Source organism: Scyliorhinus canicula, chromosome 2 (genome assembly GCF_902713615.1).
Source record: "Scyliorhinus canicula chromosome 2, sScyCan1.1, whole genome shotgun sequence".
In the NCBI taxonomy this organism is placed as follows: domain Eukaryota; kingdom Metazoa; phylum Chordata; class Chondrichthyes; order Carcharhiniformes; family Scyliorhinidae; genus Scyliorhinus; species Scyliorhinus canicula.
In genome coordinates this window covers 153729766-153754360 of record NC_052147.1, presented here as the reverse complement: position 1 = coordinate 153754360, position 24595 = coordinate 153729766, and the positions used below count along the sequence as shown (strand labels likewise).

Here is a 24595-nt window from a genome sequence, read left to right as displayed (position 1 = left end):
GTCCTTGAGTGTGCAAGTATAAACTTTCACCATTTTCCCAAATCTAACACCTTCTTAGGTAAAATTACCAACTTAGTGTATTGCTGCCACTCATCCATACTCATTAAGAATTTTAATTGGAGGGCAGCACGGTGGTGCACTGGTAGCACTGCAGTCTCACGGCGCCGAGGTCCCAGGTTCGATCCCGACTTTGAGTAGAGTTTGCACATTCTCCCTGTGTTTGAGTGGGTTTCACCCCCACAACCCAAAGATGTGCAAGGTAGGTGGATTGAACACGCTAAAGTGTCCCTTAATGAATTGGGCACTCTAAAATTTTTTTTAAAGAATTTTAATTGGGGCTAATTAAACTCGTGTAAAATTCTAATTGCCAACAGCAAAGATTTCATCCCGTCAGTCAGTGAGGATTCCGTACCATATCCCATGGGTGTTTAAACACTGTACAATCACGTTCCCATAGCACTCGGCAATTTTGCCTCTCGTCTTCGATGGAAAATATGGCCACTTGACAAGGTTGTCACAAACTGGACACTATGCAGAGCAGTATTCTTTTTTTTTTATTATATAATTTTTATTGGAATTTTTTACAGAAAATATAAAACATAACGACAAACAATGAAATGCAACAAAATAACCCATAATAACTGTGACACCCCCAGACCGTATCGGCGCATGTATCACATCCCCCACCCCCCCCAACCCTAATGAACAACAAAAGAACTTAAAAAATATTAAAATTAAATAAACAAACATAGTCATTGTCGGCCCCCCCCCCCCCCCTTTTCCCTCCCCTTTTCCCTCCCCTTTTCCCTCCCGGGTTGCTGCTGCTGCTGTCCCCGTACCCTATCGTTGAGCCAGAAAGTCGAGAAAAGGCTGCCACCGCCTAAAGAACCCTTGTACCGACCCTCTCAGGGCGAATTTGACCTTCTCTAGCTTAATGAAACCCGCCATGTCATTGATCCAGGTCTCCACGCTTGGGGGCCTCGCATACTTCCATTGTAGCAAGATCCTTCGCCGGGCTACTAGGGACGCAAAGGCCAGCACACCGGCCTCTTTCGCCTCCTGCACTCCCGGCTCCACCCCAACCCCAAAAATCGTGAGTCCCCATCCTGGCTTGACCCTGGATCCCACCACCCTCGACACCTTCCTCGCCACCCCCTTCCAGAACTCCTCCAGTGCCGGGCATGCCCAGAACATATGGGCATGGTTCGCTGGACTCCCCGAGCACCTGACACACCTGTCCTCACCCCCAAAGAACCTACTCATCCTCGTCCCAGTCATGTGGGCCCGGTGCAGCACCTTGAATTGGATGAGGCTAAGCCGCGCACACGAGGAGGAAGAATTAACCCTCTCCAGGGCATCAGCCCATGTCCCGTCTTCGATCTGTTCCCCCAGTTCCCCCTCCCACTTCGTTTTCAGCTCCTCTACTGACGCCTCCTCCGCCTCCTGCATAACCTTGTAGATATCAGATATCTTCCCCTCTCCGACCCAGACCCCCGAAAGCACCCTGTCGCTCACCCCCCTCGCGGGAAGCGAAGGGAATCCCTCCACCTGCCGCCTAGCAAATGCCTTTACCTGCAGATACCTGAACATGTTCCCCGGGGGGAGCCCAAATTTCTCCTCCAACTCCCCCAGGCTCGCAAACCTCCCATCAATAAACAGGTCCCTCAGCTGTCTGATGCCCGCTCTGTGCCAACCCTGAAATCCCCCATCAATGTTCCCCGGGACGAACCTATGGTTCCCCCTTAACGGAGCCTCCATCGAGCCCCCCACTTCTCCCCTATGTCGCCTCCACTGCCCCCAAATCTTGAGGGTAGCCGCCACCACTGGACTCGTGGTATACCTCGTAGGAGGGAACGGCCACGGCGCCGTTACCAGGGCCCCCAGGCTTGTATCGCCACAGGACGCCCTCTCCATCCGTTTCCATGCTGCCCCCTCCCCCTCCATTACCCACTTGCGCACCATCGACACATTGGCCGCCCAATAATACCCCGAGAGATTGGGTAACGCCAGCCCCCCACCATCTCTACCCCGCTCCAAGAAGACCCTCTTCACCCTCGGGGTCCCATGCGCCCAAACAAAGCTCATGATGCTGCTAGTCACCCTTCTAAAAAAGGCCCTAGGGATAAAGATGGGCAAACACTGGAAAAGGAACAAGAACCTCGGGAGAACCGTCATTTTGACGGACTGCACTCTACCCGCCAACGATAGCGGCACCATGTCCCACCTTTTAAATTCCTCTTCCATCTGCTCCACCAGCCTGGTAAAATTAAGCTTATGGAGAGTCCCCCAACTCCTGGCCACCTGCACCCCCAGGTATCTGAAACTCTTCACTGCCCTCTTAAATGGGAGTCTCCCGATTCCCTCCTCCTGATCACCCGGGTGTACTACAAATACCTCACTCTTGCCTAAATTTAACTTATAGCCCGAGAAGCCCCCAAATTCCGCTAACAGCTCCATCACCCCCGGCATTCCCCCTTCTGGATCCGCCACATACAACAGCAGGTCGTCCGCATACAGCGATACACGATGTTCCTCCCCACCCCGCACCAGACCCCTCCATCTCCCTGACTCCCTCAACGCCATAGCCAAAGGTTCAATCGCCAGTGCAAAGAGCAAGGGGGACAGGGGGCACCCCTGCCTGGTCCCACGGTAGAGCCTAAAGTACTCCGATCTCCTTCCATTGGTAACTACACTCGCCATCGGAGCCGCGTAGCGCAGCCTCACCCATTTGATGAATCCCTCCCCGAATCCGAACCGCTCCAGCACCTCCCACAGGTACCCCCACTCAACTCTATCAAATGCTTTCTCCGCATCCAGCGCCACCACTATCTCAGCCTCCCCCTCCACTGCCGGCATCATAATAACATTTAGTAGTCTCCGCACATTTGTGTTGAGCTGCCGTCCCTTGACAAATCCTGTCTGATCCTCATGTATCACCCCTGGCGCACAGTCCTCTATCCTGGTGGCCAGGATCTTCGCCAGCAACTTAGCGTCAACATTGAGGAGCGAGATAGGCCTGTATGATCCACACTGCAAGGGGTCCTTATCCCGCTTCAGGATCAGAGAGATCAGTGCCCGCGACATCGTTGGGGGCAAAGCCCCCCCCCTCCCATGCCTCATTGAAGGCTCGCACCAACAGGGGGCCCACCAGATCCGCATACTTTTTATAAAATTCTACCGGGAACCCGTCCGGCCCCGGCGCCTTACCTGACTGCATTTGCCCGATCCCCCTGACTAGCTCCTCCAACTCTATCGGCGTCCCCAGCCCCTCTACCAGCTCCTCTGCAGAGCAGTATTCATGTTTCAGGATGTTCTGACCCATGTCACTGGAACTATTTTGAGACCAGGGACTTTTAAATTGACGGAAGCAAATTTGCTGTCCAGGTAAAACAAAAATTGCTGAAAATTAGGCATTTTGTTGAAGCTTTTTATCTTGCGCTCATCAGGACAAATGCAAGAATGTCAAATTCCAAATGATCACAAAAATTCATCCTACATAAGGAAAGGGTGCTGACTGGTAAGTAAATTCATTGGCTGAGGCATTGCCATGGAATAAGGCTTCCCAAGCTCCCGGATAATTTTTTAAAAGGCGCCAGGCTTTTTTAAAAAAGTATTTTTATTCAGCTTACAACACAACAAAACAATAACAAACGCCAGGACACCCGCCCATGCCTGCAGCCCTAGTAGATCCGACACCCCAAATATGGACCCTAAGGGACAGGGCTTCAGTTCAATTTGTAGAATCCCTGCTGAAGAAGGAGAGCCAGGACCCCGCAAACTTAGGTCACGACCAGAACGTATGCACATGATTTGCCGGCCCCCTCCCACAACATTCACACTCATCCTCTGCTCCCACAAACAACCTACTCATCCAAGACTTTGTCAAGTGGGCCCTATGCACTACCTTCAACTGTATCAATCCTAATCTCGCATATGAGGTTGTTGCATTCAACCTCCGTGGGCCTTGCACCTCATCCCATCCTTCAATTCCAACCCCAACTCTTCCTTCGACTTGGCCTTAACTCCCTCCATTCACACTGCATTCTTCACCATAATTCTACCATAAATCCCCAATTTCCACCCCTCCTTCATCCCTGCCAGTGACAGACCCTCTCCAAAAATTAGGATGGCAGCACCACAGGGAATGTCGGAAAGATCTATTTCATGAAATTATGAACCTATAGATAACTAAATGGTATCCCTCTGTGGAAGCCCAAATTTTTCCGACAGGCTCGCAAATCGCCCCTCCAAAAACAAATCCCTCATCCTTTCCACCCGTTTCTCCTCCCATCACCTCAACCTGACAACCAGCCCCCAAGGTTCAAACATGTGATTCGTTCAAATCGGCATCAGCTTCAATGTTTCCCCCAATTTAAAGTGCTGCTGAAATTGTCTCCATATCTTCAGTGTACAGACCACCACCAGGTTCGCTGAATGTACCCCAGAGAAAATGGCAGCGTGGCTGTCACAAAAGGCCTTAACCCTGACCCCCGACTCCATCTGCACTCATAGAGCCTCAGGATCCCCAGACCACCCCAATACCTTCTCCACATTCGCCGCCCAGTAATAATATGTCAAGTTCGGGGCAGCACGGTGGCATACTGGATAGCGCTGCTGCCTCACGGCGCCGAGGTCCCAGGTTCGATCCCGGCTCTGGATCACTGTCCGTGTGGAGTTTGCACAATCTCCCCATATCTGCATGGGTTTCACCCCCACAATCCAAAGATGTGTAGGGTCGGTGGATTGGCCACGCTAAATTGCCCCTTAATTGGAAAAATTAATTGGGTACTCGAAATTTAAAGAGAAAAAAAATATCAAGTTCGGCAATGCCAAGCCCCCTGACTGCCGCTCCCTCTGAAGGACCGTCCTCCGAATCCTAGACACTTTACCCACCCAAATAACGTCAATCTCTCCACTCTCCCAACGGAGGATTTTTGCAGAAAACCGGCAAACACTGGAACAGAAATAGAAACCGTGGTAAAACATTCATCTTCGCCAATTGAATTCTGTGCGCCAAGGACAGAGGGAGACTTTCTCACCTCTGTAAATCGGCCTTGACCCTACTCACCAAGGTCCTAAAATTCAATTTACGGAACCAGGCCCAATCCCAAGCTACCCGCACACCCAAGTACCTAAAATGAGAACCTGTTTACTGGAATGGTAAACCCCCCTCCTCCCAAATTAACTCCCCTCCACAGTGGACTGACCAAAAACACTCACTTTTCTCCCAGTTCAGTTTATACCTTGAAAAAGCCCCAAAACGCTTCAACACCCACGATAGCACCCATTGTATCCGTCACATACAAGAGAAGATCATCAGCACGCAAGCACACCCTTGTGTTCCACCCCCCCCGCCCCCAAAGTCCCCCATTATCCTCCTCCACCTATCCGAGGCCCTCGGGACAATCATTTGCCAACGCAAACAAGAGGGGGGTCATAGGGCACTCTTCCCTGTTCCCTTATGCAGCGAGAATATCCCAAATTCACATTATTGTACGGAAACTAGCCTTAAGCGCAATATATAATATCCGGGCCCACGACACAAAATTAGGCCATATCCCAAACCGTCCCAATACCGCAAACAAATACTCCCATTTACCCTATCAAAAAGCCTTCTCAGCATCCAATGCCACAATGACCTCCTGCTCTCTCCCTTCTGCCGGGAACAAAACCACTTTTAAAAGCCACTTCACTTTAGACAACAAATACCGACCCTTCACAAACCCTGACTGATCCTTCCCAATAACCTATGGGAGACACTCCTCCAACTGCAGCGCAAGAACCTCGGCCAAGATCTTCGCATCCATATTCAATAAGGAAAATGGACATATGACCCACACTCTACTGGATCCTTGTCCTTCTTTAGCAAGAGAGAAATAGACGCTCGCATCATTGTCTCCGGGAGAGACCACCGCTCCCGATTCCTCAAACGTTTCCACCAGTTGTGGCACCAGTCGATTGGCAAACTTTTTCTAACATTCCACCGGCAAACCGTCCGGTCCCGGCACCTTACCAGTCTGCATTCGCCCAGTAGCTGCTCACCCAGACCTCTCCACCCTCAACAGCACCTCCAACTCTTCCCGATCCTTCTCATCCACCTTAGGACACTAACCCCTCAGAAACTCTACTACATTCGACTCCTCCCCAGGCAGCTGCGACAGATATAGATTCTTATAAAATGCCTCAAACAGCCCATTAATTATATCCAGCGCAGACAGCCTTCTCCTATACTCATACATTAACCCCCCTCAAGTACCGCAACTGGCGCACTGCCTTATCAGTAAATAATAGTTCAAACTGTGACTGCAGCTTCTTTCTGCTCGCCAGGAGCTCTGGAGTCAGGTCATTCTAATACCATTTCCCTCCAAAATCTCATCCACTAACCGTTGGCGTTCCTCTCTTGCGCCCCTATCCACCTGCACCTTGTGCAAGATTATCTCCCCTCTCACCACCGCCTTCAGGGCCTCCGACAATACCGAGGGCGACACCTCCCCATCTTTATTGAACCCCACATAGTCATCAATCACCCTAGCTAGAACGGCACGGTGCTGCAATGGTTAGCACTGCTGTCTCAAGGTGCTGACGACCCGGGTTCGATCCCAGCCGTGAGTCACTGTCCATGTGGAGTTTGCACATTCTCCCCATGTCTGCGAGGGTCTCAGCCCCACAACCCAAAGATGTAGGAGGATTGGCCACGCTAAACTGCCCTTAATTGGGAAAAAAATGAATTGGGTACTTGAAAAAATGAATTGGGAAATCAACCACCTGGCCACCTTCACCCAAATCCTCAGTCCGCCAACAGCCCCCCATCCAAACTTCACGCAGGATGCTGAATCAGCCCCATCTCCAAAACTGCATCTACCGGGTACTGAGCATGATCCAAAATAACTATCACGGAATAGTCCTCATTCCTCACCGCTGGCAGCAGTGACCTCCTCTTCACAAAAAAATCAATACGCAAATACACGATATGCACCAGAGAAAAAAAGAATTCCCTGCCCCACGGTGCAAAAAACTGCCACAAATTTGCCCTACCCATATCCTTCAGTACCTTCGCTACCCCCGAGGGGGCCAACGGCTTTGGCTTACCGGTCTAACTTGGGAGAACACAATTCAAATCTCCAGCCAAATTCAACTGGTGCGTGTGCATGAATGGTATGGCCACCAACATCCTCTTCATAAACTCTACATCATCTCAATTTGGAGTGTACACACTCGCTAAAACCACCGACTTACCTTCCAACATTGTGTGACATGACATATCAACTGCCTTGGTCTGCTACCACTTTCCCCAACTGAAACCAGCATTTATTAATTAGTATCACCGCCATCCCTCAGGCCCAGCTGTCAAAGCCCGAGTGGAACACCTGGCTCACCCAACCCTTATGGAATCGATCTGGTCCCTCACCCGCAAGTGGATCTCCTGCAAAAGCATCACACCGGCCCTCAAACTCACCAAATGTGAGGAAACTCTTGTGCGCTTCATAGGCACCCCCCCCCCCCCCCCCCCCACCCCACACACACACACACACACACAAAGCCCGCACATTCCATGCAGCCAATCGAATCAGCGGTCTCTCACCACCCTCTTCCCCCCCCCCCCCCCCCCCCCCCCTCCCCTTGAGTCAGCCATTTCCACCGTGAGGGATTATCCCCTTCAATACCCCTGGCCCTGAAACTGGAGCCCACCCAAGATGGCAGCCAGCCCCATCCACCAGATGGGACAAAGAGCCATTCCCAGTCTCGGTTAGCATTCTACACCCTCCCCTATCCCAGAAATCCCCCAACCACTTCCTCTCGAATCGACACCGCTCTCCTCCCATTCCCCCAGCCATTCGCACCTCTAAGGCTCATCGAAACCTACCTAAAGAGGTTCGACAAGCCGCAGTCCATCCCCCCACCTCGCTCCCATTCACTAGCCAATCTCAGCCTGCTAGCGAGGTACCCCGCGAGAACCCGCAAGTAAACAACCAAAGAAAGAGATGAAAATCAGCCTTGCATTGGGATGTTTCAGTTGCTCAGTTCTGTGAAGGGAACAAGGCTCGTTGGAATCTCATTCTACTGAAATGAGCTTTCTGTGTGGTGAAGGCTCAATAGTGTAAAGTTGACTGCCTCTGTAAACATGCAGCTAGTGGTGTCTTTTACTCGAAGTGGATGAATTTTGGTTATAATCACTTTTAATAAATTCATATTAGATTTATTTGTGCCTTTTATAAATAAGTTGTTCTTGGTTTATTAGTTTTTAATTCCTAACAGCAGAGAATGGACACCTGAATACAAATGTATGTTATTTCTAGAAAGCATTACGAATGAGCCAAATTATGAGTTTGACTGATTATCTAAAATTGGTCATTAGTGTTGCCATTAGCACACTTGGAATTGTTCAGTAGGTGCAGCTTATTGCAGAATCACATCTAACAGTACATGTTTTGTTTTGGGTTTTACACGTATGGGCCGGTTGAGTGCAGTCTGTACTCTGCCTATTTATTGTGAACAATCAAAGGAACAAACTGTGTGATATGGCTAGACCATTTTTTAAAAATATATTTTTATTCTCCTCCTTTTTTCATATTTTCTCCCAAATTTACACCCAACAGTAAACAATAATCAGTAACGAATGTAATGTCAATCCCCATTTTCAAGCTTCAAGAACTCCAGCAGGTCCCCCCACCACACCAGGGCACAGGGTGGAGAGGTTGATCTCCATCCTAACAGGATCCGCCTTTGGGCGATCAACGAGGCGAAGGCCACATCTGCCTCCGCGCCCGTTTCCAGCCCCAGCTGGTCCGACACCCCGAATATGGCCTTCCGAGGCCCGGGTCCAGTTTCACGTGCACCACTTTAGAGATTACCCTAAAAACCTCCTTCCAGTAATCCTCCAGCTTTGGACAGGACCAAAACATATGAACGTGGTTTTTGCACCCCCCCCTACCGCAACATACAGACACATCTTCCACCCTCTCAAAGAACCGGCTCATCCTCACCCTTGTACGGTGTAGTCTATACACCACCTTCAGCTGTATCTGTCCCAACCTTGCACATGAGGTGGAGGCTTTCACCCTCCGGAGCACCTCACACCAGAACCCCTCCTCCATACCCTCTCCCAACTCTTCCTTCCACTTTGCCTTGATCCCTTTTCGTGGCGCCTTCTCCTCCTCCAAAATAGCCCCGTAACCGCCGATACTACCCTCTTCTCCAGTCCCCCTCGTATGACCAGCCAATTGTTGGTATGTCCGGCCTACATACCTGGCAAAACACCGGTACTGAAATTCATACACAATGTTGCTGAATTGTGTGGTAGGCAACACATCTTTTGGGGCTGATGGCAGCATTCTGTTTGTGGAAAATGTGAATTGTTGCCACAGCATAGCAACAGCCTGAAAAATCTTCCCTAACCTATTGTTCAAGGGTCATTTAAAATTTGGCATTCTTGCATTTGTCATGATGAGTATAAGATGGAAAACCTTTGGAAACACAACTCCTTTTTCAGCTGTAAAATAAAAATGACTCTGGCAGTGAGAATTTTAATTTCCTTGTTAACAATAGTAAAATATGGTTATGGGTATTGTTGGCTAGAGGATGAGGGAATTGTTGGCTAGGGGATTGCCATTGTATTTATTGTTATTATTAATTATTTGTTGTAAATATGATGAAAATGTGAAAAAGGAGAATAAAAATATTTATTAAAATAAAGTCCCGCCTGAAATTCCAGTTTAAGCACAATGCAGTTATTGTACTTTTAAAATGAAACCAAGTCAGGAATGGACGTACTTGGTTATCAGTGTTAGAAATTCCATTAGGTCTTATGAAAAAAAAACAGTAGTAAAATATTATTTTCTGTAAAACTTGCATTTCTTGGGAGTTGGCAGAGAGTTTAATGTAACAAAGATGCAAATATACAATTAGTACAACCTGTTGCAAAGTGTAGGCTTATTGCACGTTGTAGCCTTGGTTTACAGAGACTTGAGCGAATAATCTATTCCAATACTATAGTGTGCCGCAACGTTGGTGGTGCTGTTTTTTGGATGAGATATTAAACCAAGGTCCTATCTTCCTTCTGTTCTTAAACATATGACACTGCTTGAAGATCAAGGATTACTCTGGTCCCCCAGAACAATATTATCCTCAACCAGCACTTGAAACAGATCACAGAAATATACAGTGCAGAAAAGCCATTCGGCCCATCGAGTCTGCATTGCTGTATGAAAGGTACCTGACCTGCCAATCCTAATTCCATTTGCCAGCACTTGGCCCATATCTTCGAATGTTAAAATGTGCCAAGTGCTCATCCAGGTACTTTTTAAAGGATGTGAGGCAACCCACCTCTACCACCCTCCCAGGCAGTGCATTCCAGACAGTCACCACCCTCTGGGTAAAATGTTTTTTCCTCAAATCCCCCCTGAACCTCCTGCCCCTCACTGTGAACCCTTGTCCCCTTGTAACCCACACTTCAAATGATAAGGTCACTTACCTTATTGCTCTTTGTGGGAACTTTCTGCGGGCATATCGCTGCCACGTTTCTTTCATTACTAAACTTCATAAGTACTTATTTTGCCACGAACAGTACAGGACGTCCTGAGCTCATGAAAGGTGCTAAATAAATGCTAATCCCTTTCCTTTAATGTGACATTAACATTGTAGTTTCAGAGGACTCCACTCCACCACCACCTCCACCAACTGATGATGTGGTATTTGATGAATCACCCCCTCCTCCTCCGCCACCAGAGGATTATGAGGAAGAAGAGACCGCAGTGGTAGAGTATAGTGACCCATATGCAGAGGAGGATCCACCTTGGGCACCCAAGAACTATTTGGAAAAAGGTCAGTGGAACAGGTTACATGGAATTTATGGTTTTGTATTTGATTTTCCCGCAATCCCCTCCTCCCTCGCACCTCCACATCTTGCACTTACTGTGAATTTTCAATGATTCCTAACGCCGGCATGTTTCTCAATGCAAGATACTTTCCAGAATTCAGCTTTACTGATCATTCCCTATGGAGTCTTTTCTGGCCAGCTGTCTGGTTAACTGTTAGTGAGATCCCTGGATCCTTGCTGTGCATCATCACGGGGTGGTACATGCAACATGTCTCTTTGTAAAGTAGATTGAACGTGTTCTATTAAAAGACTGAATAGGCTGTAAACGAACATTTGACTTAATTTATTTCAGATAGGTGAATAAACAGCACACCTTTGTGCTCCTTGTTAAGTAAAATGATGAAAAGTGGCATTCACTTGCTCTAAAATAGTGATTCTCAACCATAAACTAATTTCCAATATCATGGACCAGGCTCCTGCTTGAAAACCAGTTGTTAGCAAATGAAATGTGACTGCTCTCAGGCTGCAGAACTGACTAATTTTTCATTCATTTACTTAAACACATTGAGCTCAACAGAATTTGGGTTGGGGGGGGGGGTCCACATGATGTGAACACAGTAGCGGCTGAGTTTTTGCAAGATCTGGCGATATTCATCCTTTTAAAAATAAATTTAGAGTACCCAATTAATTTTTCCCAATTAAAGGGCAATTTAGCGTGGCCAATCTACCTAACCTGCACATCTTTGGGTTGTGGGGGCAAAACCCACTCAAACACTGGGAGAATGTACAAACCACACGGGCAGTGACCCAGAGCCGGGATATAACCCGGGACCTCTGCGCCATGAGGCAGCAATGCTAACCACTGCACCACTGTGCTGCCCGTATTCATCTTTTAATCCCTTTTATAAAATCTGATGCACAACCCATATTTATTTGTTCCTGGTGTGTACGTCCTGTGTTATGTTCCTGGAAGATCCTCCTAGATTTCGGCGATGGGGAGCCAAGCTAAGCCAAAAAATATTTTTGTCTGATTGAGGTGGTTGCAGACAATCTTTTTGTCTGATTGAGGTGGAAGGCAGCTGGGATGGGGCCCAGTTCGCAGCAGCAGTTTTACTAGTGAGTGAGCCTGCATTTCAGTGATGCAGTCGGCATCTAGATGATGGCTGCCATTGTGAATGATGTTGTAGACAATAGTCTTGACTCCTTGACACGGGTTGTTGGTGCTCGCATTGATGGACTGCAAAATAGCCTTTTGAGAGTGGACAAAGCGGAGAGGAGAATCCTGGCGGTTGATAGGGCAGTCTCCTTTATGGGGACGCACCTCCAGCCCTTGGAAATCATGCAAAGTCAGTTGTGTGACATGAGGACTGCGCAGTTTTCGCCGAGTTTTGATTTTTTTTTGTGCTGTCATCCTTTTGTTGACAAGAAGGGAGTACATTTTACATACCCTTCACTTTGTTTATGAGAAGATGAGTAGCGCCACAGCAAGGTACGGGTAGGTGGTTTGGTGTGGAGGTTGTTGGTATTATGACATAAGTCCTCACTGTGGTTGGAGAATGCTCCCAGTTAGAACTATGTGTTGTCTTTTTCTTTTGTTATTTTGGTGTTATGGAATTCTTGCTTGTCTTCTATGAAGGTGCGGACAGATTATGTATCCCAGAGAGGACTATCTTCCTTCGGATTCTTCTTTGAAGTTGGCATCTCTGGTGTTGTTGGGGTAGGGGGAAATATGTAATGGCGCACGCCCAGGCAAGGTCTGTGCTCCTTCTCTGGATAGGGTTCCACTGGAAAGGTAGTAAGTCAGGTGAGTGTGAGTCTGGGTGCTTTGGATCAGCATTGTTGGCGTCTTTCTTCAATTGGCAGGTAGTCTGGATGGGGGAGTTAGACGCCCTCATCCAAGTGGTCTTAAATAGAGACTTCCAGATTGCCGCCCTCCTTGCACAGGGGAAATAGTGTCCAGTCAGTTTTTGGTGCACCTGTGATGTTCTACCCCAGTATCCTTTTTGCCAATGTATACGGTATTGGAGCTTGTCTGGCGTTCTTTGGTAATCCTGGTGTTCCTCTCTTTTTGGGGTTTCCTTTCTCGTCTTGGGCAAGTAGGGCACAGATCCAGGCTCTGATTTGGTATATTGTGTCTTACGGGGTTTCCCGTATCATGTCGGAGAATCATAACCCTCCCAAGACACCCAGTTGATGGGTGCCTTGACGATTCTTCTTTTCCTTGTGCATGGGGTTTCCTCAGTGGAGGAGGCTGCAAATCCTCTGGTATCGATGGGGCTGGAAAAGTGCCTCTGACGAGGTCTGTTGTGTGGCTAGTCTTGGCATGATGTAAGTATGCTTAGTTTACTGGCTCCTGTATACGGAAGCATACAATGCCAAGCCATGTCTTGTACTGAGGGCCACATCCTGTTGTTCCCCCTTGCTCGGATGTTCCTTCTTGGTCTGGATATCTTGGGAGGTTTTGAATGTGCAACTTTTTCCTTTTTTGTCTTGTGGTGGGGGGTGTGCATGGGACCATGTTTTCATGGCTATATCCTGGCATCCTGAGATCCTCTACTCTTGGTAGTATCTTTTTATCCTGTCATTGTCAGTGTGATGGGAGATGCCGACCACAATGATTACAATCTGAATCTGCCTTGGACTGCAGATTTTTTTTTGTTTTATTTTGGGGTTAAAGAATATTTAAAAAAATATATATATATTTAGAGTACCCAATTCTTTTTAGCACAGTGGGCTAAACAGCTGACTTGTAATGCAGATCAAGGCATCAGCGCGGGTTCAATTCCCGTACCGGCCTCCCTGAACAGGCGCCGGAATGTGGCGACTAGGGGCTTTTCAAAGTAACTTCATTGAAGCCTACTTGTGACAAAAAGCGATTATAGAACATACAGTGCAGAAGTAGGCCATTCGGCCCATCGAGTCTGCATCGACCCACTTAAGCCCTCACTTCCACCCTATTCCCAAAACCCAATACCTCCAAACCTTTTTTGTCATTAAGGGCAATTTATCATGGCCAATCCACATAACCTGCACGTCTTCGGACTGTGGGAGGAAACCGGAACACCCGGAGGAAACCCATGCAGACACGGGGAGAACGTGCAGACTCCGCACAGACAGTGACCCAGAGGGGAATCGAACCTGGGACCCTGGCGCTGTGAAGTCACAGTGCTATTCACTTGTGCTACGGTGCTGCAGTGATTATTATTAATCACTGGCTAGATTGATTGAGTTAAATAGCCTGTTTCCGAGTTTTACTTTCTACGTGTTGGTATACTGGATTTATGTGTGGAAGTTGAACAGGTGAAGAAGCATTGTGATATCCTGAGTGACCTGATATCTGTGATTCCCCTAATTGATTGCAAGATTTAAAAACAATCTCTTGTTTCAGTTCAGAGTTAGACAAATGATTTAAGGCTAACCAATACTGCATCATGCTCCGTCACTGGATGAGGTGTGTAACCCTGCCGGGCAGCATGATAGCATTGTGGATAGCACAATTGCTTCACAGCTCCAGGGTCCCAGGTTCGATTCCCGGCTGGGTCACTGTCTGTGTGGAGTCTGCACATCCTCCCCGTGTGTGCGCGGGTTTCCTCCGGGTGCTCCGGTTTCCTCCCACAGTCCAAAGATGTGCAGGTTGGGTGGATTGGCCATGATAAGTTGCCCTTGGTGTCTAAAATTCTATGATCTATGATTAACCGTGGACAAAAGTTCGGCACAACATCGTGGGCCGAAGGGCCTGTTCTGTGCTGTATTTCTCTATGTTCTCTCACTCCCTTTCGCAGTGAGTTCCTGGTTTCCTTACTTCTGGCCAAAGTTTAGCCACCACTGAAGCACTAACTAAACCCAGCTCCACCACCACACTCATTCCCTCTGTTGCCTCTATTCTGTCTACCTGCTCGTCTGATGCCAACTCTTGGATGAGTTGTAACTTCATCCAGCTCAACAATGGGAATCCCCACAGCCTTTTGTCATAAGTGCCCCCAGAAGACCCTCTCCCTTGCCACCAATTGCACACACCACCCTAGTTGCTCCTCTCTTAGATTGAACCTGGCCACCTGTACTCTTTGGCTTCCAGTTCAACCTGCGCTCAGCTTTAAACGGATAGGAACAGGAGTGAGCCAGCTATTCAATCCCTTTTGCCATTCACAATTGCTCTGTATCTCAACTCTTTATAGACCTGCCTTTGCTCAGTTTCTCCTTGACTTAGGTCATCACCATCTCCAGAAACAATTACTGCACAACGCACTGCTTTCCGGTGTCCCATCCTGCAGCTCTATAAACTTTAATTTGTCCAAAACTAAGACCCGACCTGAAACATACACTGTCCAGCTCACCACCGTCCTATTCCTTAACATATCGAATTTAAATTCCTTGCCCATGTCTATAAATCTGTCTGTGGCTTTACTCCACCCTACCTCTGCAATTCATCTCTTAGGCTATTATTTCCAGAGTGTTCTACTGCCTTGATTCTTCATTTCCCATTTTCTCCCCAATCCCCAGCTCTTTGCCCCACGAATGGTGACAGTGCTTTCATCTGCCTTGGTGCTGCTTATTGGAAAATCCTCCCTAAACCCTTTTCACCTTCACAACTCCATCCTCCTTTAAAAACCTGCTCAAGATCTATCTCTTTGACTACACCTTCAATTAATTCTCCCTGGGCAGTTTGGTGGTGTAGTGGTTATCACTGCTGCCTCACGGCGCCGAGGACCCGGGTTCCATCCCGACCCTGAGTCACTGTCTGTGTGGAGTTTGCACGTCGTCCCCCCCCCCCGTGTCTGCATGGTTCTCACCCCCACAACCCAAAGATGTGCAGCAGAGTGGATTAGCCACACTAAATTGCCCCTTAATTTAAAAAAAATACCTTTTCTTGTCTCTCTTCTCCAGGCTTGATATCCATTTTGTCTACATCTATTTGTGAAGTTCCTTGGGACAGTATTTTACATGACATCTACATTAATACTAATTTTGCATTAAACGCTATATAATGTGAGTTGCTTTCAGTTGGGAAGCTGTGGCCAACTCTAAGACAAAGGTTACAACATAGACGCCTCGTAGGTAAAGGGGAATGAGGGATGGGCAATAAATGCTGCCCTAGCCGCAATGCCCAGATCCTGTGAAAGAATAAAGAACAGAAAACAAAACTCCCTGTCCCAGTAGTTCTACACTAGGTTCATTTTAGTAGGATCCTCCAACTAACTACTGGGATAGCCCCCTCCCCTAAAGACAGGGCCCTCCCCCTCAGAGTAAGAACTGAGATAGCCCCCTCTCCTTATGACAAGACCCTCACTGTGAGAAGTGAGGTACCCCCCCTCCCCTAATGACAGGGTCCTACCCCTCATCATGGTCAGATGTAAAGAGTATCAGATGCAAAATTGACCCATGAGCTTAGGCCATGGCTGTTTAGATTGAACATCTAAGGGAGACCAGAGGCTGCTGAAGAGATCATTTTTCTTGGTTGTTCGCTGTCCAGATTGAACCACTGTGCCAGTGCTAGCTAATTGTTGCTGTTTTCTGTTCACAGTTGTTGCTATCTATGACTATTCAAAAGACAAAGAGGATGAATTGTCCTTCCAAGAGGGCGCCATCATTTATGTGTTGAAGAAGAATGACGATGGCTGGTACGAAGGAGTGATGAATGGCGTAACCGGTCTGTTTCCCGGCAATTACGTGGAATCCATCATGCATTATGCGGAGTGACCCGCTGAAGGCAGCCGACCGGCAGCTGCCTCCCCTCCCACTGGTGCACTGTCGCACTCTGTGACTTCCTGTTGTGCTAGAAAAGGCACAAGCTGAAATGAAGGATTTGAGTAAACGATACACACAAAAAAAACTTTTATTCAACTAGGATGGAGTGAAGTGGCATTGTCTCTCAGGAGTCTGTTATTCCTGCTGCCGGAGTAGGCTCCGATGATCGTTGAATTTGTTGTGAAATGAGCTCTCTGTATCTGTCTCTTACACACACCACACTGTCTATCTTCCTCTCACACAATCTCTCACACACATGCACACTTTCTCTCACGCACACAAACACACAACACAATTTCTCTCACCCACTCTCCATCTTTCACGCATGCACAGTCACACAAACATACCACTTTCTTTTTGCCTTTTTCATAAGCACTTCATACACCACTCTGACGCATGCATGCCCACACACAGTCTCTCACTCTCTCTCTCTCGTTTTCTTTCTTACTCACAAAATCATGTAATGCAGTCATTGAGGTGTTAAGGGTTGACCGATACCACCATTACTACAGGGCAAGTCCCTCGCCAGATAACGGTTCAAACAAAATGCCTTTGTGATGGTGCTTCCATATTCCGAATTAAGCTGTTCACCCACTCTGCATGATATGCAAGGAAAAATTCTCCAAGCAGCCATGCATTCGAGACTCGAGAAGAAAAGTCAGCTGGAGAGTGTATGTTGAAAGCAGTCATACTAGATTACTGTGTTGTGCAGAGTATCCTGGATCACAGTTCATAGCTGTACCCTGCCAATATGGGTACCAAGATTTCACTGAAATTTGGTTTTCATCTGTAACTGCGAGAAACAGCTGCAAGTATAATTCTAGGTTCTACCCTTCCAAATTTGGGTGGTGTCTGGAGAGAGAAATTTGAGCTGTATAATATTTGGATATCGTACTGGTGGGGAAAAGTATATCACTGTATAAACAGGTACGGGGCTGGTGGAGACAGGTCTGAAACTGTATAACACAGAGGAACAGTACTGGTGGGAACAGGTCTGTTACTGTATAACACTGGGGTACAGTACTGTTGGGGACAGGTCTGTCATTGTATAACACGGGTACAGTACTGTTGGGGACAGGTCTGTCATTGTATAACACGGGTACAGTACTGTTGGGGACAGGTCTGTCACTGTATAACACTGGGGTACAGTACTGGTGGGGACAGGTCTGTCACTAACACACTGGGGGACAGTACTATTGGGATAGATCTGCCACCGTATAACACTGGGGACTACTGGCGGGGGATGGGTCTGTCATTATATAACACTGGGGTGCAGTCCTTGAGAGGACAAGTCTGTCGTTGCATAACACTGAGATACAGTGCTGCTGGGAACTGATCTGTCATTGTATAGCACTGGGGTACAGTACTGGTGGGGACAGGTCTGTCACTGTATAACACTGGGGTATGATACTGGTGGGGCCTGGTCTGTCACTGTATAACACTGGGGTACAATACTGGTGGGGCCTGATCTGTCACTGTATAACACTGGGGTACAGTACTGGAGGGGACAGGTCTGTCACTGTATAACACGGGGATACAGTACTGGTGGGGACGGGTCTGACACTGTATAACACTGGGGTGCAGTACTGGTGGGGACAGGTCTGTTACTGTATAACACTGGGGTACAGTACTGGTGGGTACAGGTCTGTCACTGTATAACACTGGGGTACAGTACTGGTGGGGCCTGGCCTGTCACTGTATAACACTGGGGTACAGTACTGGAGGGGACAGGTCTGTCACTGTATAACACGGGGATACAGTACTGGTGGGGACGGGTCTGACACTGTATAACATGGGGGATACAGTACTGGTGGGGACGGGTCTGTCGCTGTATAACACGGGGATACAGTACTGGTGGATTTCAGGGATGAGAATCGTTGATTATGTGCATGGTTTGGAGAAACTTGAGATTGTTCTCCATGGAGAGGAGGGGTCTGAGGTTGAGATTTGTGGGAGGTGTTCAGGATCATGAGGGGTATGGAGAGAGTGGAATGAGAAAATCATTTCCTGTTGGTAGAGGGGTTGAGGCCCAAAAGAAGGCAGATTTGAAGTTTCTGACAAAAATAAAACAACGGCAACATAAGGCAGACGTTTTTTACAGAGATCTCAGGTGCAGAGCTTTGAGGGGATGGTGAAGGCAGATTCAACTGTGGCTTTCAAAACGGAATTGGATCAAAACCTGAAGGACTACATAGAAAGAACAGGGGAGAGGAGCTAATTAATTGTTCTTGCAGAAAACCAGCATGGACGCAGTGGACTGAATGGCCTCCTGTGCTGTGCCCCATTCTATGTTGATGGGATTTGTTCATCTTATGACTACAAGTAAAAAAATTAAACGGGAATTGTGTCTCATTAAGCTCCATCAGAACTTTAAGATAACATTTTTCCTCAGCGACATACTTTCATCTTAATACTAAACTAATACTTAACTAAATTAAGGTGAGTACTGGATGCATAACAGAGCAGTCAGTGATTTGGAAAACAGTGCACAATCACCTAGCTGGAAGGTGCCAGCCAGTGTTTTTGCTCTGTGCTGCTTTAACTGATCTCAGTCTGGTCAAGAATTGGGTGACTACAGTCAGAGGTTGCCGATCCTGATCAATATTTGTTGAAATTGGTGGAAAGGATGTTCTTGGATCTCAAGCACACATTAATGAGCAATCATGTAGCTGAGACAGATGGGCACCCCTTGGAACCTTGTTGGCAGAGGAAGGAAGGAATTTAAAATGGATAAATTGGACAATTTAAGCAAGGTGCATTGCAAAACAATGCAAGCTTGTGGGGATCCATGGAACAGCCATTACCAAATCGGGTTTCATCATTTTGCATCAAAGTAGCTAACTGGGGAATGGGGCCAAGGTTTTGTTAACTCCTGATTATAAATGGAAGTCGGAGTGGGTCCCTGGCCCTTTGAGGCAGCAGTGCTAACCACTGTGCTACCCCTGTTGTCCAGGAATCTCAGATTAACCTCCATTATTCTGCTGAGGGCAGTCCAGGAGCAAAATGAGAGTGGTGTTCAACATTTATTTTTCATTTTCTTTCAAAGCTGTCATGGATCATAATGAAAATATTGGAGATGGGGAAAGGTTGCTTCAAAGAGTCAAGATTAAATCAGTTGGGGAACAGAGACTGTTGCCTTTCCAGTCGGTGTTGGGAAAGCTGTGAGACTGCAGGATGGACCAGTGAGAGGGTGGGGTGGTTTAAGGAGCAAGATCACAAGATGGAACTCTGCATCCCCGGCAGTGCATTGTGCTGCCAAGGCACTCAATACAGGCGGTGGATTTTCTGGTAGAGCTCAACCATGTAAATGGTAACCTTGCAGTCTTAACTGGGGCACCACGGTGGCGCAATGGTTAGCACTGCAGCCTCACAGCGCCGAGATCCCAAATTCGATTCAGGCTCTGGGTCACTGTCCGTGGAGAGTTTGCACATGTTCCCCGTGTTTTGCCCCCACAACCCAAAGATGTGCAGGGTAGGCGGATTGGCCACGCTAAATTGCCCCTTAATTGGAAAATGAATTGGGGTACTCTGAAATGAAACACAATGGCCATGAATGCAATTTTCTCAAACATTTCTTGGCTTCAGAGGTCGCCCTGCCTCACTGGCGCCAGACACTTTGGCGCAATACTGTGGAGGTGCTGCACCATGAGACATATTAACGTTTGGGCAATATGCAGTAATCAAGATTCTATTCAGGTGGGAATATTAAAATGCCTTAATGGTAACTTTGGTATGGTTGATAATCTGTCAGAATGAACTAATGGGTGTTCTTCATCTGAACGGAGCTAATAAACTGTCTTTGACTTCCAAAATTGCTCTGTTTTTAAGCAGCAATTTTCAATTTACAGACTTCAGAATCAATATATTTGACGATAGGTGAAAATTGCCGAAGACACAGGTGTGTGTATAGTATGTGTGTTTATGTCTGTAGCACACCATAATAAATATAAAGGTATACTTCTGGGCAGTCGATGTGCATATTTGAGTAATAACATTTATACCTTAGCCTCATTTCTCAGGATATTAAAGATGTGAAACAGCTGCCTGAGGGTGTAACACCGCTAAAAACCCCAATGCTTTCTGAAGTGAATGTGGGTGCCTGGCCTTGTAGTATTGGTCCTTTTTGCTGTATCGGTCGACCCTTTGTTTTCTTTGAGTTTTATGCAGTACTAATGTGTAGATATCCTTACTCGTTTTAAGCACCATTTTGTAAGATTTTATTTCCTCTCTTCCTTTCCCTGGGTTGTCTAAGATGCTGTGCAAAGAATACTGACTAGAGCCTGATATACAAGAATCTGTGTCTGTGATGTTTGAGTAGACTGCATGCTGTAATTCCTGTCCCAGAGCTTGCTTTCATTTCTCACATTGTCCCCTTTTTAAGGCTAAACTTTGTAATTTCCTTTTACGGGTGGGCTAGGCATGTTTTGTTTTGTCCACCCCACTCTGGCACGGAAGTGCAGCGATTTCTCACTATATGATGGAGCACCAACTTGGGACACTGCCAAATGCCCTCATCGTTGTGCTGCCATATGCCCCTTCATTGAAGCGCGTACACATTCCAAGGCAATAAATCCAGAAGAAACTTGCACAGTAGCACTGATTTCTTCTTCCAAGTGAGCATTTTGTCTCGCTCCCATTTTATTTGCTGTTTTTTTCTGAGTCTCCCTTGTTGAACAACTTGGGTTTGCCTCTCCGCCCAACCTCCTTCCTTCTGTGTGTGATTTTGAGTGCATTGTTTGAAATGGGGTTAGAAAATTATTTGTCTGCCAGCCTGTTTCTTCATCCTGTGTTGCTCCCAGCACTCACCCTTCACTCAACCGACCCACTGCTCCAAGGGCTTTTATTCACTGCCTATTTTGTGTGGGGTGGGTGACTGAGCTCGCATTCAGGACTGTAATGGTGAGATTTCTGAAGTGTAATCAGTGACAGTGGCCACATGTGAGTCTGAAATGTATCCCTACAGTTTTTGACCAAGGTTGATGACACCTTGGTGTAATGCTTACTGAGCTGAGTATATAAAGGATTTTATTGCATTAATGCTGTAGCTGAGCTCATATGACTCAATTAATAAATGCACCAGCCAATTTTTAGTACAAAATGTGCATACACTATAAGCCCCCTGGAAATGGCCTCAAGCAGCACGTTAGCACAGTAGGTAACACTGTTGCTTCACAGCGCCAGGGTCCCAGGTTCGATTCCCCGCTTGGTTCACTGTCTGTGCGGAGTCTGCACATTCTCCGTGTCTGCGTGGATTTCTTCCGGCTGCTCCGGTTTCCTTCCACAAGTCCCGAAAGACGTGCTGTTAGGTGAATTGTACATCCTGAATTCTCCCTCAGTGTACCTGAACAGTCGCAGGAGCGCAGCAACTAGAGGATTTTCAAAGTAACCTCATTGCAGTGTTTTTTTTCCCCAAAAAGTTAGAGTACCCAATTATTTTTTCCAATTAAGGGGCAATTTAGCATGGCCAATTCACCTAACCTGCACATCTTTGGGTTGTGGAGGTGAAACCCACGCAGACACGGGGAGAATGTGCAAACTCCATACTGACAGTGACCCAGGGCCGGGATTTGAACCCGGGTCCTCAGCGCCGTAGGCAGCAATGCTATCCACTGTGCCACCGTGCTGCCCGCTCATTGCAGTGTTAATGTAAGCCTACTTGTGACAATAATAGATTATTGTTTAAAGGTGGAGTTAGGTACTGGAAGTGGCTGGGTGTCAATTCAATGCGGGCCCATGTCCCTCTACACAGGGAGCTGCTACAGCAACCAGCTCTGGGACCACCAAGTAGATAGAGTGGCACAGGTCTCGGCACTCGGGACAAGAAGGGGGATCTCCTCCATTAATCCCTGTCACCAGTTGTGCAGATTGGCTTTGGTGAAACCTGTGTTCACCCAATCTTGTCCCTGAGCTCTCAAATGATAATTGGCCCAACTGGGGTAAAGTGTTGGAAGTTGCCTGGTGGATCTACCCCCAGATTCAGCCATTTCAGGAGAGGAGAAATGGGGGTTCAAAAACCCAGTGTTTCTATCATTTTCCTCTGCACTGATCTTCCTAGGAAAGGGTAATGACTAATTTCTGTTTGATCCTTTGCCATCTAGTTTGTTCTGAGGTAGAAGGATTTCCCCAGTGTTTAGTGCAGTGTCACATCACTGAAAAGCATTGGGCGGATTCTCCGGTCCCGCAGCCGCATCTTTCCCGGCCGCATGTCATTCTCTGGTGGTTCGGTTCTATCTTCCTGCCGCTTGTCAGTGGGTCAATGGGATTTCCCATTGTAACCATCCTACACTGCCAGGAAACCCACCGGGGGGGGGGGGGGGGGGGGGCTGCTGCCGGCAGCACAAATAAATGGCAAAGTCTGGAGAATTCTGGCCATTGTGTCAGATACTAAAGTATAGTAAAGCATAGTTAGTGGAACTTGGAAATCTGTGAGGTTTAACCCCCACTGGCACTGGAGAGTTTAACCCAGAGACCGCAGTCCGCAGTTTCACCTGGAAGCATAGAACATGAGAGGTTTTCAGTTCGACTGTAATAGGATGCAATCCATTGGACACTTAAGTACAATTTTTTGTAAATTAGATTATTCCTCGTGCGAGATACCTGATCCTAGGTTGATGAAAACATATTATTATCCTATTGACACTGGCCCTCAATGGTTCAATCAGTTGGTGAGAGAAGAGCAGCAAGGTTGCTCCCTCATTCTGTGTGGAGTTCACCAGTTACAGCTGGGAAAACCCTCTTCTCAACTTGGGTTCCCAACAGTCACTACTGCCCAGGAACACCCCATTGGAAAGTGCACATCTGTACATGCGTTCGTATGCATGCATGATGGTAATCAGGCTCAGGTATGCAGCAATTCTTGGTTGAATAGCAGCTGCTGACGCACAAGGTGAGAAGTAGCCTCGGGTGGATTGAGGTATTGGAGGTGGCTGGGTGTCTGATGAAGTCAATCCAATGTGTGCCATGCCCCTCTGCACAGGGAGCAGCTGTAGCAACCAGCTCTGGGACCATCAAGTAGATGGAGTGAGCACAGCACTTCCCTTGAAACTATGCCTCAGTGTGTTTGAACTCCTTTTATCTTGAGACTGCAGTGGGAAGAGAAAAGAAAGAATCCCTCCTGAGGAAAAGTCTGTTCTCTTCTCATTGGAGAAATTGAAGAATTACACTAATTTTAAAAGAAATGTGATAGATTTAATGATTGATCAACAACTCTCGGTCATTGTATCATGCATATCAGGATAGCGGATGGACCTTTTGACCTGGTCTTTTTTCTCAATGCAATTCTGAGGAAAGCGATCACAGGAGTGAAAAGTACAGTAACTCTATCTGTTTTAAAGATGAAAATCCCTTCAGGACTTTTTTGAGACCCCCCCCCCCCCCGCCCCAACACTACAGGAGCTGAGGAGGTGTGCTTGGAATCCATTGCTCTATTTAGATCACCTGGAAATCAAAAGCCTTGACTGGGTGTGCTGGTAGCTGCTCAGACAAGGGTTAGGATGTCTGCCAGCCCAGGATTTGGTTCTGTTGTTGGGAAATTGTTGGTTGGTTTAATTGCTGGCACCAAATTCTGATCTTTTTCCCCTTCTAATGGGCGGGACACAGCTGTACATTTTCTGTGCCTGCAAGAATAAAGTTTTGTGAATTAATTGTATTCTGTGTATAAGAAAAGAACACATTTAAAGGCGTTGAGTCTTAAATAATAAAAAGATAAGTGACTGAATGTTTAAAGCATGTTTACAGTGACCTCCACAAATATTGTGATTTTTAAAAAATATCTCCCATGACTGGGCTCTGGTTGAAATGTGATGTGCCAGTTAGCAAGAATCAGTCATACACTTGCTACATGTGCTCAGGATTGTCCTAGCTCTGGAGGTGACCTGTTTTACATCAGTGTAAATAAGTGGCAAATTTGCTTGGATTGGTTTTACTATGATACATCTCAGAACTGAACCATCTGCATTAAAATTCCCAACTTCACCGCCATTGAGAAGTACCCTTCTCCAGAGGCCATCCAACCTTTGGGAATTGGAGGCTTAT

General features: G+C 47.1%; 1 protein-coding gene across 10 annotated transcripts in view; it reads left to right on the top strand.

Annotated features, from left to right (window-relative positions):
• LOC119960046 (abl interactor 2) overlaps nt 1-17619 on the top strand; it is a 220066-nt gene extending 202447 nt beyond the window's left edge. For all 10 annotated transcript variants that reach the window (XM_038787944.1, XM_038787956.1, XM_038787954.1 and 7 more), the window contains 2 exons: nt 10642-10821; nt 16338-17619. In XM_038787944.1, the coding sequence (XP_038643872.1) occupies nt 10642-10821; nt 16338-16513 (356 nt within the window). In that variant the 3' untranslated portion in view covers nt 16514-17619. The remainder of the gene's footprint in view (nt 1-10641; nt 10822-16337) is intronic.
• Nucleotides 17620-24595: the final 6976 nt, after the last annotated feature.